Source organism: Magallana gigas, chromosome 3, assembly GCF_963853765.1.
Source record: "Magallana gigas chromosome 3, xbMagGiga1.1, whole genome shotgun sequence".
Taxonomy (NCBI): Eukaryota; Metazoa; Mollusca; class Bivalvia; order Ostreida; family Ostreidae; genus Magallana; species Magallana gigas.
In genome coordinates, this window is record NC_088855.1 from 17,483,752 (window position 1) to 17,504,576 (window position 20,825).

At 33.2% G+C, this 20,825-nt stretch overlaps 2 protein-coding genes across 2 annotated transcripts in view; both read right to left on the reverse strand.

Moving 5' to 3' along the window:
• The window catches only part of LOC105337902 (G-protein coupled receptor dmsr-1), a 41,423-nt gene extending 37,325 nt beyond the window's left edge, over positions 1–4,098 (reverse strand). Inside the window, exon 1 of the mRNA XM_011442835.4 lies at positions 3,788–4,098. Coding sequence (XP_011441137.3) covers positions 3,788–3,930 — 143 coding nt within the window. The 5' untranslated portion in view covers positions 3,931–4,098. The remainder of the gene's footprint in view (positions 1–3,787) is intronic.
• Positions 4,099–12,704: 8,606 nt separating this feature from the next.
• The window catches only part of LOC105337901 (uncharacterized), a 41,172-nt gene continuing 33,051 nt past the window's right edge, over positions 12,705–20,825 (reverse strand). The window contains exons 9-13 of the mRNA XM_011442834.4: positions 18,881–19,043; positions 18,211–18,421; positions 16,965–17,136; positions 16,064–16,253; positions 12,705–14,285 (exon numbers count right to left, since the gene is read on the reverse strand). Of these exons, the coding sequence (XP_011441136.3) occupies positions 14,007–14,285; positions 16,064–16,253; positions 16,965–17,136; positions 18,211–18,421; positions 18,881–19,043 (1,015 nt within the window). The 3' untranslated portion in view covers positions 12,705–14,006. The remainder of the gene's footprint in view (positions 14,286–16,063; positions 16,254–16,964; positions 17,137–18,210; positions 18,422–18,880; positions 19,044–20,825) is intronic.

Sequence of the window (20,825 nt, forward strand, 5' to 3'; positions counted from 1 at the left end):
AAACCTATTTAATTACTAATGAATGTCGATCCAAACCAAACTACTGACATTTAAGGTATCGTTTAGCACATGTAGTAACTTGGATGCGAGCAGATGGACAAAGAAATATAAATGAAAGAAAGGTTTTCTGACCCGAAGTAATACATGCATGGTTCTAATTTCTCTGCTTAAAATTAAAAAGAGCATCTCTTGGTCATTTTCATCTTTTATAATTTAAATAGATTCACATATATACTCACTGTGAAATAAGTATTTTTCAAATATTTTACTTTTGTAAAATACTCTAACTAATAATGATTCTGAAAAAGATTATACATCACTGTAAGTATAAACAATCTAGCTTTCAATTCACAACTTTAACATAGACCCTTTATACAGTTCCAAAATAATTTATTTAAAAGATAAAATTACGTGTACCAAATAATAGCGATCAAGCTGCTATAAATAGCTTACAAAATCTCTATCACTCAATGCATCCTGAACCCCAACAGTGTTTAGTTGATGACCCATTATTAACATATCTGTTCCTATGGAGTAATAATTATATTGTAAATAATTATATTGTAAAGTAGACTTCAGTTGATTAAACGTTAAGAGGTGCAGTTAGTTAAATACCACTGAGATAGGTGAAAATAAGATCGTCAAGGAAATTTTCAGTGATAAGCAACTACACAACAGAAAGAATGCAAACAAACAGATGTTTTCCTTCAGTGATGATTGCCTGAATTTTATATTTATTTAAAATAAGCACAATACTTCTCAACAGCTGTATTAGCCTACTCGGGTATTCAAGATTTTACTTTAATAATTGTACATGAATATGGTTATATTATGTCATTATTTTTTTCGAATTCAAAAGTGAACGACGATTTCAATTTACTGGCTTGTAGCACATACATGTATCATCATATAACAGAAATTTTTGTATATTTCTTGAAATATCCATCAACTTTATATTTTACAGTAATTTTTTTTATCATAAATAAATAGTGTTCCTAGTTTAACAGTGTGCAATATTAAATAGGGTATATTTTATTCTCTATTTAACACTTGGAAAGGTGTATATATAATGCAGGACACTTACACTGAGACATTTGACCTAATGAATCTTAAATATATGTACCGGTAAAATTTCTGATTTAGTTTGTGAACAAGTGAAAAGCTGTCAATGTGACAGCAAACCGGGTTTTCTAATATGTGAACTGCATCCATAATCAATGTCAACCCGTATCCAGTGAAATGGAGTACCCTATATGCAATATTTTGCTAAAAAATGACTAAGTTCAAAAGCTGGTAATTTTTTCATAAATAATCAGAAATCAAAATCCTAGCAATATGCACACCTCTGATACATGTATATGAGCAATTGATCTGCAATAGAACAGTTTCATATCTTGAAAACTGTAGGAGGAGTTATCCATACAATGAGGGTACCCTATATGCAATATTTTGCCAAAAAATGACTAAGTTCAAAAGCTGGTATTTTTGTCATGAATTATCGGAAATCAAAATCCTAGTAATATGCACACCTCTGATATATGTACAATGGATCTGCAAAAGAACAACTTCCTATCTTAAAAACTGTGGGAGGAGTTATCCGTACAATGAGGGTACCCTTTTGGCAGCCGCCCGCCCGCTATTTTCACCATTTTAAAAACCGGATTTTTCCGTTGGAAAACCCGGTTAAAAATTAGCAAGGAACAGAAACTTAAGGTGTATTTAATATAAGTTTGGAATTTAAAGCACAATGAGTTTTGTTTTTGATATGAATAAAATATTCAAATTTCAAAAGACTACCAAGAACTGTACAGTTACTCAACAATACATCCCTTGCATTCATCTTCACAATGTTAAGGTTTTCTGAATCGGGAGTTTCGTAATCACAAAGCCTTGACATTTTAAAGATGCAGTTGCATTATGTAAATATCATTCCGACAGAAAATAACCATTGCTCGTATCACCTTTAATTATTTATACTACAATTCATTAAAAGTGGGGAAAAGGTGTTCAAAACTTCAAATGCTCGCTCTAGTCCCGGATATTGTTGATACGATGATCAAGATTATAAAGGTTTTATCAAATAGGAAAAGTTGGTGTTGGTACAGATACTGATTACATTTTTTCAATAATTGAGATTTTGCGATTTCGCGCGATATCTGGAACCTCTTATCGTCGTTGAAAATCGATCGGAGCGACTCAAGCATAATTATCGTCTTGATTAATCTCGTCATATTTGCAATATTTCGTAATTAAAGATTAGGAAAAACGTTATCGTAACATTTTTTTAAGCGCGCGCCGCCGTTGAAAATTGGTATCTTGCCTTTCATTACTACCAGCGTCAGTTATTGAATCAGATACACGCAGGTACATTTTTTGCTAAATATTTTCACTTGATAAAAGCAAGGAGTACACGTTAAGTTTCGAACTTGAATGACATTTTTAAAAAGATAAAGATATATAGCAGTCAAAATATCAATATTCATATTCCATTCTACCACGTACATCAGATATATACACGAGAAAAAAAATATTTTTTTACCACCGATAAACACGGGATGGTACTCTTCCGCCCTGTAGTAAAGAGACATCGTAAGTACAATATTTTTTTTTTCAAAAATAACTGCATTTTAATGAGATGATACTCAAAAAGTAAATTAGTCTCTTCATCATTAACAAAAAGGTAAAACATCCAAGAGACCCAAAGGGACAATTTGCAGGTAATATCGGTTTAAAAGTCGTTTTTCCAAAATTAATGGAAGTTCTTTCAAGTACACAGCACGATCGAACCAATTGCAATTGCAGTACGTGATCGATTGGCAGGTCGTTTAGACATGCAAACAGACAAGCAAATGAATTTAGATTTAATGTGAGGACTTCAGACATAATTGTAATTCATGCTTGCCAGTTGGCGTGAGTGGGTGTATACCACACGCCCTAGTCACTGCATACTCGGAACTGCACTTCTCTATCACTTTCATGTAGGAAGTCTTTGGGGACCCTGCCTTTCCAAAAGGAAGATGAATAGGTAATTGAAGCGCGTGGTTTTTCGTAAACCTTTTGGTCAAAATTAGCTTGATGAAGTGCAAACTTCTCATATGGGATGCGTTATAATAATTGTGATGAGCGGTTTTTTCAAACAATGCTTCTGGCCAAATTCATTAATCATATAATCTATACATGTGTTGGTTTTACCATGGGCTTTCTATGCTATACTTGTATTTTATTTGCACGCCATTCATACCTTCTGCCCTTCTGACATCAAGTCACCTCCTCAATGATTATAATGAAAAGTGGTTCAAGACCTTACACTTTTTCATTATTTACGATATTTCACGCAGAAGCGTATCACTTGGAAAGTGATTTTCTATAACACCTAGCTAAAGAATTGTATTAAAATTCATTTATAATACTTGAATAGAATCGATTTTGAGGACATTCTATCATGATTACAAGCTGGCATCTGATAATGCTAACATATGCAGTGAACGGAAGGTAATAAAACATACCTGTCTTTGGAAGCCCAAGTGTCATCATTCCAAGCATTAACATTTAATACAGCTGATATTATTATTGATCTGAGTATCGTAAATCAAAACATCGCCTACCCAAAGCGACATGCACAAAATATTTATATTAAAACAATCAACATTTCGAATTCATTGTTTAAACAGTACCACGAATTTCATTTCAAAAAATAGATTTAATCAACATATATTCTTCGCAATATGTTGTTTTATTCATGCCATTAATTAAAATAATTAAATATTATATCATCTCTGAAACATACCATGTTGAACTTCCACCACATTCTATGAGAGGGTTGTCGTCCCTTCGTTTAAACTTCGCCGAATCACACAGTTCCCCTGTACAGGCCACTGTTGTGTTTTCCACCGACATAGGTCTGTGCTTCTGAAGAATTAAACTTTCCATGAAAAGAATATTAAGGTTCAAAACCTCCTACTGTCATAGCGGGTGTAATTTAATTACTGGAATCAGTTTCTTTACTCACACAGTTGCGGGATGCGCGCTTTCTCTCTTTCACTCTCTTACTAGCTCTCACTATATAGTGATGCTGTTTGGATGCAGCGCACGCCCGAGTACGCGAAACTGATAGTTAACGACGACAAAACAGATCATAAATTGTGCAATATCCCCGATCAGATCTATCGACGAGAGTATATTAAGCCTTTATCTAAAACTCGATTTCTGTTTGGCTTTTCATAAATCAATCGTTTATCAAGCGTTAAGAATTCTATTTCAAGTCTCGGTTTCCCCCTTTTATTTGTATTTGTTGCTCAGGTCGTAAAAATGTCACCCGTCTGGAAATGAAATTATAAAGGGATGCTGTTACATATCCTACTTTCAGGGATTTGACATTAATAAAGGTATTTCTCTTATTAATATATGTGAATTTTCATTGATGAAGTGACGTGGGTTTAAAGAAAGATTTTTGAGAAAACGTTTTGTCTTTGTTTCCATTTTTTTTTTTGGAGGAATTCACATTAAACAGATTTAGTTAAACAATTAACATTTCAGGGAAGTTGAGGAATCCCAGAACTTTTTGATGTCTTGAATGTCTTCGATTTTGTATTTGTCAGAGTTTTCCGTAATCGTTTGGGGAGTGATATCAGTTCAGCGCCGTTTCAAGTTCGTGGCGCTGTATGCCGAAATAATTCAGTCCGAAAAGATTGGTGTGATGGGATCGAAAACTTAACAAATCAGTGATACTTTTAAAATACTTTTTAACACATTTAAGGGGTACCCCCCTCCCCTCTCTCTCATTTTATTAATGATAAAGCACATGTACAGTATTCATAAGTCCTTGTAATCATTTTGGTAACATCTCTCTCTCTCTCTCTCTCCTCTAATTTTATTAACAATAAAAAGCACATGAACAATATTCATAAGCAATCATTCTCTTAATTTGTAGCATTTCTAACATCTGAAAATAAGAAGTTAAGATTTTCCTTCAGATTTTCCCCTTTTTATCATGATGTTGTCATTCACTATTAAAAGGCTATTAATTTAGTTGCCTGTTGGTATTTTTTTTTAATGTTTCAGCATTCTGTATACGTCAGTGTGTCTCGTCTATGAACTGAAACTTCACCGTGAGGTTTGTAATTTAAGTCATATCAGGAACAGCACAAAAAGATACCGTAGGCGAAGCTTTACGACGCTCTCAGTTTTCGACTCAACTTTTATCAAACAACTACCCATCATACATGTAGCTCTGAAGTACAAACCGGCTGGCATTTTCCTTTGAATATACCAGTTTATCAATACCATGAGCATAAAGTGCGATGAGATAATCGTTTCGAGTCTGTCTGTGTCGGCTCTAGATACCTGTGAGGTGTTCCGTGAATATTCGAACGGAAAACCTTTAATGATCATTTAATTACAAACGATGGAAACGTATTCATCTGCCGGAAATCGTGTCCATTTATGTTTAGAGAACAGTCTATCCGAAGCAGTCGCGATTGGCGACGCAATGAAAATTCTATTATGTCGAAGAACTGTTTTGTATTTATCGATTTACTGAGTAAGTTTCATAAAAAGGCCAAAATCAAACTTGGTTTAAAGTCAAATTGAGAGCTTGAAAAAGCTTAAATTGCAGTAGTTATAAGAGTAGTATATACATCAGCAGTTCTTGAGTGTCATGGGGATAGCACAGAGGGTTGGGGAGAGGATACACGAAACACACCTAATACTAGTATAGGTTTTCTGCACAGGTTGGCAAAATTTACGTACTGGAACAATAGTGCGTATGACAATGTTGCCTATCCACGGACAAGCGTTATAGCGTCCAAGTGATGCAAATTGTGGACAATTTAGAAGGAAACAGACATCAATTATTTGTAGTTTAGGTCCCAGGACGATATCGGTGTATTTTCAGCGAACAACCATATCATCATTCTTTTAAAGTCTAGCCTTGCCAGCACCCATCATCGCCTCTTTTTTTCACTCTGAATAAAATCCCTTTCAATTACATTCATAATTTATACTTGATTTGAATCTTTTTATCTTTTCTAAAAGAAATTATAAAAGAAGAATGTATATACATTGTTATATAATCAGAATTAATTGCTTACAATCTCTGGTTAACACTTAATCTGTTTTATGGCAGATAACATTGACAAATGCATCAGCAGTAGTGTGGGAGATACGTAATGTTGACATATTTTGTTCATTCGAAATACGTACGTTTTTCTAATTTTTCAATTCTTTCGTCAATATTCTTTATTTAAATGGATATCTAGGAAAAGCGCATTTGCTTTGAGGTGCATGCGATTTCTGCCTCTATCATGATGTGAGTAGTACAAGTCATCGGGTCGTTGCCTTGCCCAGCATATCTAACAAGAATCGAAAGGCAGATTGTCCTGTACATTCATTCTCTTTTGCTTTTGATTATGAACACTTCAAGAACTATTATTGTGGCATAATTTCAATAACAATAAATGGTACTGCAAGTTTTTGCTCGGGTCCAGGACAACATTAACGATATAAATTACAATTTGTCTTATTCTTACGACTGAAATATTGATACAAATGGTTAATAAATATATTTTCCTCTATTTTCGTAAATTCTGAGACATGTTTAACAAGGGCACCGCAAAGCGGAGCATCCCCTCGCGAAATGAAAATATTGTGCGGGAAAATTCATGATTTGGGAATAAACATGTAATTGAAGAGACCAAATATTTAATATGCTAAAACCACTTTAAATTAAAATACTTCGTTTATTCCTACATGTATCCCCATGCACGCTCTGGGGTGTATCCATTGGGGATGGGTGCATTTACATGTGCGTGGTTGTACAATTCTTCCGTATTACTAGCTAAAACACACCACAAACGTGTTAAACTTTAGTAATTTATTTTAAGTTTTAAGAATTCTCTTTATCCAGTGACATGTATTACGCATTTAGACAATAAGTGTCGGCACATTTAAGTTTCATATTGAAAATAAAACGTAAGTAAGATCTGGCGATTGATAATCTACTCTATGAGACATTAATCATGTTGACGATATTCTTCAAGTCTTTTCTGAATTATGAACCAGGCCCCGGGGCCATAAAACTTAGACAACCTTACTTTTGATCTAAGTCTCACTTTTACAAAAGAAACATAAAGTGGAAAAGTGAGACTGAGATCAAAAGTGAGCTCGTCTAAGTTTTATGGCCCCGGGGCCTGTTTTTCTCCAAGTAGTTCATTAAACATAGCCCGAAATTCGGCTCAAACGGCTTGCTTGTTTTGATTAAAGGGACATGGTCACGATTTTTGTCAAAAATTATTTTTCCGATTTTAATGTTTACAATGCTTCAATAAGGCATTTTTAACATGCAACCAAAATTTAAGTGTAATTCGTTGAGTTATAAGGGAGTTACAGAGCTTACAATTCTTCGTGATGTAAACAAAGCTTTTGTTTAAATTTTGAATGTTGAAGGGAAAATTCCAGTTTTAGACCTAAAATGAATGTGTTAAACGTTAGGAGCTGTTTCTTTATGCCTCAAATGAATAAGATGATAGACAAATCAGTTTGAAAAAGATTTTTTACTGGTATATTGATCCTATGTAAAGAAAAACAGGGCACGAGCCTTGTTTACATGACAAAGAATTGTGAGCTCAGTATCTTGCTTATATCTCTGCAATTGACTCTCAAATTTCATTTGATCATTTGAAATGCATCTCTATACCATTATAAATAATAAAAACAGAAAAATAAAAATTTACCAAAATCGTGACCATACCCCTTTGAAAGAGGGTGAACTTAATCTCCTGTTTGCTTCAGTTTTTCACCTTGGACATCCTTCCAACTCCCCATTCCTCAAAAGACGTTTGCTTTTTTTTAAAAACCTTTACAGGGCCTTCATCCAACAAAATATCAAGTTGTTGATCAGAAATGTTTACTATTTCACTAAGTTTCAAAAATAATTTGAAAATAAAAAAATAAACAGCCTTTTGGCTCAACATGCATGCATTTTAATGTTTAAGAAGTATGCAAAGACTAATCATTTTTGTGCAAATGTTTTTCAGGCTTTCCTACAATCGTTGTTACACATGTAGTTACAAACGTACCAAATTGTAACTGGCTCACAAACACATTGTTTTAGCGGTTAATTCTACAAGTTTTGCGATGCAATATAAATTTAAATTGATCAACAAGCCTCCCAGCATAATTAACCGAATTAACATATTTTAGGAGCAATTCCTCTGTTATGATCATAAATAATGATACACATAGCTTCATCTGCGACTGATGAATAAAGTTAAACCATGCACCGCTAAATCAATCTAAAAACTGCTGAAAATATTAAAAAACGACGATGACAAATTAATTTTCAACATATTTAATATGCACAACCCTGGAGCGTTAAATAACTGTAACAGGTGCGTGTGTTATTTTACAACAAGAGAAAAGCTGTCAATGTGACAGCAAACCGGGTTTTCTTTTATGTGAACTGTATCCATAATCCTATCAACACGTATCCAGTGAAATGGAGTACCCTATATGCAACATTTTGCCAAAAAATGACTAAGTTCAAAAGCTAGTATTTTTTTCATAAATTATCGGAAATCAAAATCCTAGCAATATGCACACCTCTGATATATGTACAATTGATCTGCAAAAGAACAACTTCCTACCTTAAAAACTGTAGGAGGAGTTATCCGTACAATGAGGGTACCCTATATGCAACATTTTGCCAAAAAATGACTAAGTTCAAAAGCTGGTATTTTTTTCATAAATTATCAGAAATCAAAATCCAAGCAATATGCACACCTCTGATATATGAACAATTGATCTGCAAAAGAACAACTTCCTACCTTAAAAACTGTAGGAGGAGTTATCCGTACAATGAGGGTACCCTATATGCAATATTTTGCCAAAAAATGACTAAGTTCAAAAGCTGGTATTTTTTTCATAAATTATCAGAAATCTAAATCCTAGCAATATGCACACCTCTGATATATGTACAATTGATCTGCAAAAGAACAACTTCCTATCTTGAGAACTGTAGGAGGAGTTATCCGTACAATGAGGGTACCCTATATGCAATATTTTGCCAAAAAATGACTAAGTTCAAAAGCTGGTATTTTTTCATAAATTATCAGAAATCAAAATCCTAGCAATATGCACACCTCTGATATAAGTACAATTGATCTGCAAAAGAACAACTTCCTATCTTAAAAACTGTAGGAGGAGTTATCCGTACAATGAGGGTACCCTATATGCAAAATTTTGCCAAAAAATGACTAAGTTCAAAACCTGGTATTTTTTCGATAAATTATCGGAAATCAAAATCCTTGCAATATGCACACCTCTGATATATGTACAATTGATCTGCAAAAGAACAACTTCCTATCTTGAAAACTGTAGGAGGAGTTATCCGTACAATGAGGGTACCCTTTTGGCAGCCGCCCGCCCGCCCGCCATTTTCACCATTTTAATAGCCGGATTTTTCCGTTGGAAAACCCGGTTAAAAATTATCTGAATTTGACAATCTACTTTAAACTGATAAATATATAAATTATCACTAACCTATTGCAGATTTAAATGCACGTTTTCATGCAACCACGTCAGAAAATGTTAACAAAACAATTGAAAGAAATAGGCTTTTATCTTAGATCTTATTACATTAACATATTCCGTGTTTTATATGTATTATCTAAATTTGAATTCTTAATATAAAAGACCCAAGTGCCGTTTTTGTGAAATAGATTTTTTATTAATACTTTTAAGATGTAATTTATTTAGTGAATCCTTTTTTTGCATTGCTTGTTGGTTATATAAATATTAACATGGGACATTTTGATCATGTACAAGGCAACATCGTTTCCATATTTTTTTAAACGGTTTTAACATGCACGCACTTTGAATTTCCTTGCGGGAAAATACTCAGTTAACAAGAGTATAAGAACATTTTGGCATGTAACTGGGTTATGTTTAATATTTGAAATGCAAATGAATCTAAGAACATTTTCACTTTGAAGGGAAAAAAATGGGTATTAAAATCGACATAAAACTTACCCGGTGCGTGTACATATGGAGAGAAAAGGTGTCAAATTTCTTGTGTTGACCTTGGGCCCGAGAAATGTTGACAAAAGCTGCATCCCAATTTTTAACTATATATAATTATGTCTTTTGTGTTGTTTATGAAATCATATTTATAGTATTAAACGGTGTACAATTCAAAACATTGAATTGTACATTCCTCTTTTCAAAAGAAATGGGCGTGTCTTGTGTAACAATTGACGTTCGATACAAAGTTTAGAACATTCCATTCAAATGCACTTTTACCACTTCAATGCGCTTCATTGTATGTTAAAGAGAGGCTAAATATCGAATAATATATAAGAAAATGTCCAAAATGTGAAATTTACACATTGGGTCTTTGTGTCACCTTTCTTAATTTTTATTTTTGTTTAAATCAAAACTTGTAACCGAGAGTGCCAAACGCCAAGATGTGTTATCGTGTCAACGCCGACTTGACTTGGAAAAAATTCGCAGATCAAGATCGGATGGCATCAAATTGCTCTTACGAAGAGGAAGAAACTATATGAACCCGAGAACAAAAGACCACTTGTTTTAGATTTTTATTCCTATCAAATGTTACATTATTTCATGATTCCATAAAACGAGTCCATAATGATTTTCATTTTTTTTTTATTAGTTTGTGCCTTTGACGGAATGTCGTGGAAGCCATTGATCGCGAAAAGAACAATCTGCGCAAGGTATTGAATTATAATTATATCGTATTTGATGTTCTTTGTAAATCTTTGTTCAACTGTTGCTCAATTATGTCTGGAACCATTTGTTTTTTCCGAAGAACATTCAAAGTTTCTATATAGATATTTGTGGCGTATTTTATGTGAATAACAATAAAAAGATCTGATTATTTGCTTCATTGAAGATAGAACTTTCAGATAAATTTCGCTGGATAAGTTAATACTATATTCTACTAAATATTCCACAGAATTTGTGTGAAAATTAGATTAATCAGTCAAAATCTAGCGCACTTTTTAGTGTGGCGTAAATTGCAGACTTTTACTATGGTTGTACTTAGCTCCAGGGTCGTTCATCAGAATCTTTTTATCAGACTGGGAGCAACAGACGTGCAGCTAGCTTTTGAGGCAAGAGTAGAGTCGGGGCAGGGGAGTGTGCATTCTGTTCTTTTAATTTACTAACACTAATGAAGGTCGATTGCAAATCATTTATAAAGAATATAAGACAGTCGACCTGCACTATGTATTCATATATTCTAAATTGGAAGAATCCGGTCCCAACGGGGAAGGGTGCGGCATGTTTACTTTGGTACTTAGGTGATCGTATTTTGCTATGAAATTTAAAGAAATTTGACGAAAAATCTCATTTTCACAATAATGATATTGAATTTTTAGACCATCATAATTATATTAATTGGCTGTGTTCACCTGCCGGGCTGTCTATTGACCATTTGTTGGCCACAGGGCATGGTAGCTCAATATCTTGAGACTCGTTTGGTTATCTTGAGATTCGTTTGGTTATCTTGAGACTTGGTTATCTTGAGAGTCGTTTGGTTATCTTTAGACTCGCTTGGTTGGAAACATTAAACTTGCTACACTCGATCTTACATTGTCCTTATTAATATAACCATAAGGACAGGTGTCACTGTAGTAGTATGGATCCAAGAAATTATCTTCTGGTCAATATTCGATAAACATTAGTTCGTCAATTATCTAACTTGGTTCTTTAGTGTCTCAAGTAAATTGCCCTTATAGAGATAGCAAGTTCAAAGGCCATCGAGATAGCAAGTTCAAAGGCCAAACGTAAACAATCTAGAGAAAAGGTTTGTTCAATATTTTGTGAACCCTTTACAATAGAGACAGCACGCGACATGAACAATTATGAACCATTTTACACCCATAAAAATACTACTGTGATTCGTTTTCAATATATGCATGAAAGCCTAAACCTCAAATGATTCGTAAACAAATGTCTACTTTTTTCTTTGATTATCCAACAAATATATTTGTAAAGAACAAGATACATTTTCAGTCATATTTTACCCTGTTTTACAGTGATTTTAAAAAAAATTAATATCACAAACAATTGAAACGGTACGTTTATTTACACAAGAATAGTAATTACCCATAAATTAAGAATCTATAAATAGTTACGTGATTAGGCTTTCACATGGTTAATTGTGACTTCATAAACAGTGCATTTTCTCGTAATTTTCATAAAACTGAGCAGAAGACACTAGTTCCTTAGTGGGTTTCTGAATAGTAAAATATGTCCGCAGCTGTCACCCACGTTGAAACTCACATTATAACTTTATCATGTTATATTACGTAAAATACATTAATATCGTTGTGGGCGACGGCCGCAGACACATTTTTCTATTTAAAAAACTATGAGAAAATATGCCATTTTTCATCATTTTTTACATAATCTTATCAATATTCCAAAATATTGAAGTCGTAATCATTTTTTGAAACAAGATAAAAGTGCATAATTTGGTACTATATATACACACATGTTCAAAATGGTATGTGTAATTTTATGAGAATTAAACAACTTTTGAATTTTAGGGCAAATATTGAAAGAAACTATTAATACCCTCTTCTTTATGATTCTTTGATTTTAAATCTCATGATATAACATTAACCAACAACCAAAAAACATAATGTTAGAACATAATAATACTGAGATTTATTCCTTATTGCAGAGTAACAGTTAACAACATACAGATCGATAAAAGAATGATAATAAAACATCTCCTTCTAAACACCATTATATGATATGATAGTAATTGCTTTATAGTGAAAATGTTATACAAAAATGACAATAAACAAATTAACTAATAACATTCATTTTGTTTGTAGAAAATATCCAGGGTTAATCAAACCTGTTTTACAAAATATGAATGTTTATAAAATGTGCAAAGATAAGCGTTGTTAATGTAAATCAGTGCAACGGCATAATAACTGGCATTCGTAGACCAGACCTTATTTCTTACCTCCTTTTTTCAACTGCATGTACTTAATTTTCTCCTCAAATCATTAATCTCATATTAAATTCAGTAACTACGGTACAATCTGCTATAGATACATTTAGCTAATGAAATAGAGCACATTGTTAACTTTGAGTTGCCTATAGGTTAGACATAGTTTTACCATAGTTTCACCTACACTACATAACTTGCTGGCATATGTCAACATGAAGAAGTTGTACAGGAAGATAACACCTAGACCTTTAAACAATAAAATGGCAAAAGATGAACAAACTTAATACGGTGGCTTGCAACATTTTAATTGTGTTCGTAAAGCATTAAAAATATCCCTTACATATTCATGAATAGCGCGCCGGCAAGCACTGCAAGCTCTAACGACAACGCCTGGGCGAACAGAACATTCGAATTACGGTGAAATCATGTACACATTATACGTAAGTTACATCCCATGTGACACGGTTCTTATAAATATTCGTCCTCAATTGTCTCACAAACAAATGAAATTTGTGTACTCAGATGTCACAATCACTTTTAAAGAAGGTAAAGAACTATGAATTGTATAGGTAACTAATGATTTATTTTACCAAAGTTCTTATTAATCAATCAAAACATCGTGGTATAAAGCCAATACATGTATAGCTGGAGTGTAATGAATAATTATATTTAGAAAACACTTAAAAACGTTTTTTCATTAGTTTTTTTTTTATTACGTTAATGCTTTCATTTGCTAAACCAGGATCTTTTTATCAATTTATCATTACAAAATATGTGTGCATTTAGTTTTATGCGGCACTCGTCCAAACGGTCGCACCGTAAAACATTCCATACGCTGCTAAAATTCGTAATGTGGTAGCTGCATAAACAGTTAATATATAACATGTAGCTGGTTAAGAAAATGTCCAGGTTATTAGACAAAATAAAAAGTTTAACATTGATAGTTTGTCTGGGGTAATAGGATGGACATTGTAACTTGTGTTGATTCATGATTGACACGTGGTCTCATTTGTATGCCTTGTCAAGGTGCTTCACTAACAGTGAGGGAGTTCTGTCTGCTTTTATTGATGAAATTGGGGTCTACGAAGCTTTGATCGTTTTTCATTATGACGTTAACCTCCTGTCTTTTGACGTCAGATCCGTTGCGAGTTCTGTCCTTCTCAGCAATTGAAATCTTTTTTAGAGGAAGAACTACTGTCATTTGTTTAACGGCATTTCTTATATCAATGGTCTCATACACGATGGGTGCAATGATTATAAATAGCGTGGCACAAAGGCACCATGTCATTGTAAAATATATCTGAAAAAGAAGTGGAACACAGCTTTAAAAAAAACTGGATTATCTTTCTTACATTGTAACAAATTATTTTTTATTGCAGCTTATTTTTGTTGATACTATATATGATTGATCGGTTTTTGTACAACTAGCAGGATTTTCTCTTTTTCCCCACTGTTATTTTGTTACGTAAAACGTGGTTTAGAAGCCAAATATTTGTAGAGTCTTGATTTAAACAAGAGATGTTTGTGAAACCCTTGGAAACATAGATAGATAAACCTGCATACAAAATTTCATATCAATATGTGCACCCTCTGCGAAGAAAATGAGCGGAAACTGCAAATAACTCGAATTTTTCTAAGTCTAAGGGCCATAACTCTGTCGTAAATCGCTCGATCGAACCCAATATCGAACTTGACCTAGATATCATTAAGATAAACCTGTATACCAAATTTCATTTCAATATGTTCATCCTCTGCGAAGAAAATGAGCGGAACTGCAAATAACTCGAATTTTTCTAAGTCCAAGGGCCATAACTCTGTGGAAAATTGCTCGATCGAACACAATATCGAACTTGACCTAGATATCATTAAGATAAACCTGTATACCAAATTTCATTTCAATATGTTTATCCTTTGCAAAGAAAATGAACGGAAACTGTTGGTGGACCGACCGACCGACAGACAGCGCACAAAGCAATATGCCCTCCCTTCTGCAAAGGGGGGCATAAAATAAGTAACTCAGGTCATCCAGAGCAATTAATTAACTTCTTGCTATAAAACTTTGGTTTGATGCATTTCTATGATAAGATGCTCATAAATTGTGACATTAAACCAGACCATTCCGGGGATTTTATGGGCGGGTCAAATATGCAAAATCGGTCGAAATTTTCAAAAATCAATTTCTACACTCCCACAAACGTTGGGAAAAAACTAAATGCATGCTTATGATGTCCACTAAGCCCTCTTTCAATTTTTTTTAATTCATGGCCCCTTGGTCAGGGGTTAAGGCCCTACGGCGGGGCCAATGTTGCCAAATAGTTAAAATGTTTTAATCTTAGAAAATCTTCGATTACATAATGTCCTGTTCTAGTTGTGAATTTTTCTGCCAATAGTGCAGGGGTTGTGGCTATTTATTTATTTATTATTTTTTAGGGGAGGGTGACAAATATGGCAGTGAACACGTAATTTTTCAAGCCTTGGGTCACTCGTGTAATCTTTTACCGTTTGTCATCTGTCAACAGTTTTATATTTTTACTCCATCTTGAAAAGCACAAGGTAAATTGTCACTTGGCAACCAAAACTGAATATACATGTACAAGTATGTTCTGTTTTAAGACATCTACTTTCACTTTCATTTCCTGTGCATGTATGCCTGTAGAAATAAACTGCATGCATGTTGCGTGCAGTATAAATGAAACTAATTATAAAAAAGGTTTGGACATTAAAGTTTGTAGATCTTTTTTCACCTATCGTTTACAATATTTAGGCCCTGAATGAGCTAGAATAAAGATACCGAGATTCCTATGCCTCTTGTCTCCTCCTTTTATGAATCAATTTTATTAAAATATCAAATAATGAAAGCGGGATTAACAGTCAGAGGAGTCTTGGATTAGGATTCAGACTACAAAAAAGCTTAAAATGCAAATATGACACACACCATAAGGTCCATCTAAGAGCTATTCCACTCGTTATTGTCAAGGCTGGTAGGTTTCTTGTTTTTGCAATTATTTTCGAAATAAAACATTTACAAGATTTGTTATCGTAAAAAATAAACAAAATAACAATGTCCAAAATACTTACCCATCTTTTAAACGACGCTAAATCAAACACACCCACTAACAATAGAAGACTGGGCCAGATTAAAACGAGGATTACTGTGAGTATTGGAGACAGGCCATTGGCCAGCATGCGTGATGTCCGCATAGAGTTGTGCACCTCTTCATAAGATGGCCGGTTATCCAGTTGATGTGCAGCACGTAAGTTAAGGTCCCTTGAAACATGAAAAAACGTTTCCATTTTTCAGTTCGCATTTATTTGTTTAATCACGATTATATAACACAAATGTTTCTGATTAAAAAAAATCCAGGTACATGTAAGAAAGATAACTCTGAAATTTAAAACAATAATTCATCGTGCACCTTTCTATGTTTCAAAAGAATGATAAGATTAATCTCGCGCCTTATTTTAGGCTTCGTTAACATGTAACATTTCATACAGTACCGATCAGACCCAACCTAACACCAGAGTAAACCCCAACTAGACCTCGGGTTTACTTTCTGGGTTTACTTGGGGTTTACTCTGGGTTAACCTTTTGAAGATTTAGGGCCACTCGGGGTTTACTTTGGGTTTACTTGGAAATTGCTTTTGAGGTCAACTGTACGCATTTCAGTGTGAAGCAGATCCATCTTTTATCTTACCGTCCTACTGCCTGTTATGCATGCCCCTTGTATATTCCGAATACACAGTTAGCGTCTGCTTTCAGGGGTATACTTCTGAACGGGTTAACTCTCTGTGTCAACTCTGGGTTTACTTTGGGTTTACTCTGGGTCCACTCTAGTAAACCCGGAGTAAACCCAGGGTTTAGTTGGGGTTTACTTTCTGTTAGGTTGGATCTGATCGGTACTGTATAAGGTTTTCAAAAGTCGATATATAATTGAGTAAGAACATATCAATATCGTAATTGGTATAGAGGGTATCTTACTTTGCGTAGCGTTCTGTCCAGGGATTTAGTGGATTGTCTATATCTCTGGTGTTCTCCCATATGTCGTCTCTGTTATGATCATGGGGTGTCGTCAGTATACTCACAGCTGGAGTTATAATCCCACTGGACAAAATCCCCATCAGATTCCCGGCTAACATTGCGTTTTCTTTACCTATATCAATTATTAAACTATGAGTAAAATGAAAAAATAAGTGTTACTTGGGGCGTTTCAAAATGTGGGTACGAAAATCCTCAGATACAATGGAAAGTACTGAGAATTTTCTGGGGTGTGGTATAAAAACTGATTTTTTAAAAGTTCTTCAATATATTTTTACTCTTATTAAATTGCAATATTCAGAAGTCAATTAGTTAACAGATGAACAGAAAAAATATAGGTCATCGACCTAAATTCTTTGAGGGGTTGTGTCAAAGTTCACTGCATGGTTCATTTTTCTTCAGAAATATAATTGAAAAGGGTCATTATTAATTATTGCCTAACGTTACATTAACTGTTATATATAAAAAATATGGTTAGGTTAAGGTATAAATTCAATATCTACCAGATTATAAGACTATTATGCCTTTGGACATTTTAAGATTTATAAACCGTTCAAATATAACAGAATTGTCGCAAACAGAGGAAATTCGTACTATTTTTTTATTCTTAATTTTTGCTCCAATAAAAATATTTTGGCATCACAAATTATGTTTAGTAGAAAAAAAACTTTATTTTTTTTCTCTGATTCTAATACGTAATTACCACAGTCATATTCATGATATCATATGCGCGGATTTTCGCGCAGAGGTGCGAAATCTTGAATTGGGTCCGTCGTCCATAAGGGGACAAGGTGGTCGTGGTCATTTTAGTCTTAATAAATTAATTTCCTTACAAAGAAGAACTCTCTATATAGGAAAATATTCAAATTTGAAAGCTAAAAGATATAGATTTTTTTCTTAAATGAAAGTTTGTAGCTAAACAAATTATTTCTATAAAATAAGAAATATCTAATGGTTAATTTGTTGAACATCCATGATCCCCTTTGAAAGGTTTTGACATTGTGCATTTCTGCATGTTTTCATCTGTGTAAATTTATTAATAATGTGATCTCCTTTTTCCAAACAAATAACATTGAAAGTTCTGCAAGTTTCAATGTACTCAATGATAGTAGTTCAAATTATCCAACAGATTTAGTATTTTCTTAAAATTTAGAAAGGTTTTTTTTAAAATTTCATTTCTAATGATCACCTGTATTTTCAAAGAACTTGTCCATATTAAGACCACCCTCGTTAGTAGCTGCAACCGATAACCACGTGATCAGTGCTAGGAATGTGCCAGAGACTGCTCCTGCTATCATTCCATTGCCGGTGACTCTCTCCCAGCACATGCAGAGCGTGATGGGAATCACAGCAGAGCCAATCAGTATACCCATGAACAGGTACACCCATCCAAGACTCAACTATTGGGAAACAACGATAAGAGAACCGTTCATTATTACCAGAGTTGGCTCGAATAGTGGGGTCTCGCCGAAAAAGAACGTTTCACTGTATAGAACGATGCTTTGATTATTTTTTCTGAATAAATGTTAGTTACATATATAACTCCAGTGATTATTGCGGAGAAGAACATTGTAAATGGTTTTATTTCAGTAAAACAGAAACGAAAAATAATTATTGTTGGAAAACTTACCTAAGTCGATTAACACAATATTGTAATTATATATCATAGACAGGCTTCATTTTCCTCTTACATTTACATTGAAATAATAATACTTCTAAGAGTACTAATATAAAAAAGAGTACTAATACTAGTTGAGAAGTTAAGCCAGTCGATTCGATTCGATTCGAACAGAAAACTAATGATGAAAAATGATTTAATTTAAATTTGCATGTAGGATGCAGTAGTGACAGACACCCACCCCTAGTAAATTGAGTGCTATGGTGAGAGGTAGAATAGCCAGTATACTCCACAGTAGACACCAGTTCTTTAGCTGACTGAGGTAGTCACAGTATTCCCGGAAAGATCCGTGGGTGACGCATCTGTACTTTGGTTTGATGGCCTTCTTGCATATCTCACGCTCTCTGAAAAAAGAATCAACCCGTGAAAGCTCCGATTGAGTTCAAAATTCGATCGACCTCAAACATTCTTATGACATTTTATATAACACAGTATCCTTTTCAAATCTTTTATATCTTTATAAAATAGTTGAAACTGCTACGTGACCAAAAATATTAGAGTATGAAAGATGATAATATGCTACACTCTAAAAAAAAGTTTTTACTTAGTAATGATGTTTTACTTGAAATCATACTGAGTAAAAAGTTATTACTTAACATTAACTTACTTTAAAACAATTACTTAATATATCATGTCAATTACTAGATCAAAATATTTTACTTACATTTACTTAATATGTAGAAATCTAAATAAGTAATTCCGTTTTACTGATAATTTTGTGAACAGGATAATCATTTACTTAAAAGTAAAGTGTATTAGTTATCAAGAAGCAAATTACATATATTTTTATATCAGATAGACTAATAATTTGAAATAACAATGTTTTAAACACATTTTTTACATTACATCAAAAGTTTTATCAAAAATTGATAATAGATATCACATAGAATACAAGTGGCAAACAATATGTCTCCAGTGGAATAAAAAGTGTCAACACATAACGATTTACCGACCAATTTCCAATTCATTTAAAAACCTTTTCCCTTTTCGTTAATAAAAATGATACATAATACATAAAGATTATTATTTATTGTTCATATTTTTAATAGTTTCGTGCAGGATCAATATTCAGTCATTAATTATTGTCATGATGTTTATGATTGATAAGATCGACCTTTGCGAGTTTATGAGCACTGTTTTTGCATCATCATTTATTTCTCTGACATCCAGAAATGCAAACTGGCAGTATGAAGCCGCCAGTAAACTTAAGAGTTCAGTTGACATTAAAATCTATTTGCTTTTTCATAAAATATAAGAAAAACTGTTCCGATAATTTTTGGTCTTTAAAGGGATTTGGACACGATTTGAGATCAAAATTTAATTTTTTACTTTTTATGTTTAAAATTGTTAACTTGTGTATTTTAAATGATTGAGCAAAATTTGAATGTTAGAAAATAAGTTACAAGCGAGATATAGAGGTTAGAAATCATTATTATGTACACAAAGCTCGAGTCCTTTATTTGTTTACAAATATGCCGGTACAAAACAAAATTCTATTTCTTTGATTAAATGATTCATGCCAAACAAGATAAAGTGATTGATTGTGTGCATGAAGAATACTAACTACAAAAAAGCAACTTTTGATTGAAACTAATTCCAATACCACATATCTGTAAACAATAACAAGAATAAAGCTTTGTTTACAAAAGAATTTTGAACTCTGTATTTTGCTTGTAACTCAATATTTAACTTTCAAATTTTGATGAATCAATATAAATAACCATATTAACCATTCTAGATGCAAAAAAGGAAAAATAAAACTGTTCATAAAAAATTGTTTCAACGAAAGAAAGCACCATTTAATTGAAACGTATACCAGTACAACACATATATATGTAAACAATAACAAGACGAGCTCTGTTTACAAAACAAATAATTTCAAACTCTGTATCTCCGATATCAATTGTACCCAAAAGACTGAGAAAAAAAAGAACGGACTTTTCAGAAATGAAATATGAATGTTTTGAGAAGAGATGTCTTATCAGAATTTACAAAGTCACTGCGATAAAAATACACAGAGAGACCTTTAACTCTGACAAAAAGAAATAACTCAGTTATGCATTCTTCAGACTAAACAAAATAGATTTTGGATTAATTTCTAGGAATAATATACATTGTTTTATAGT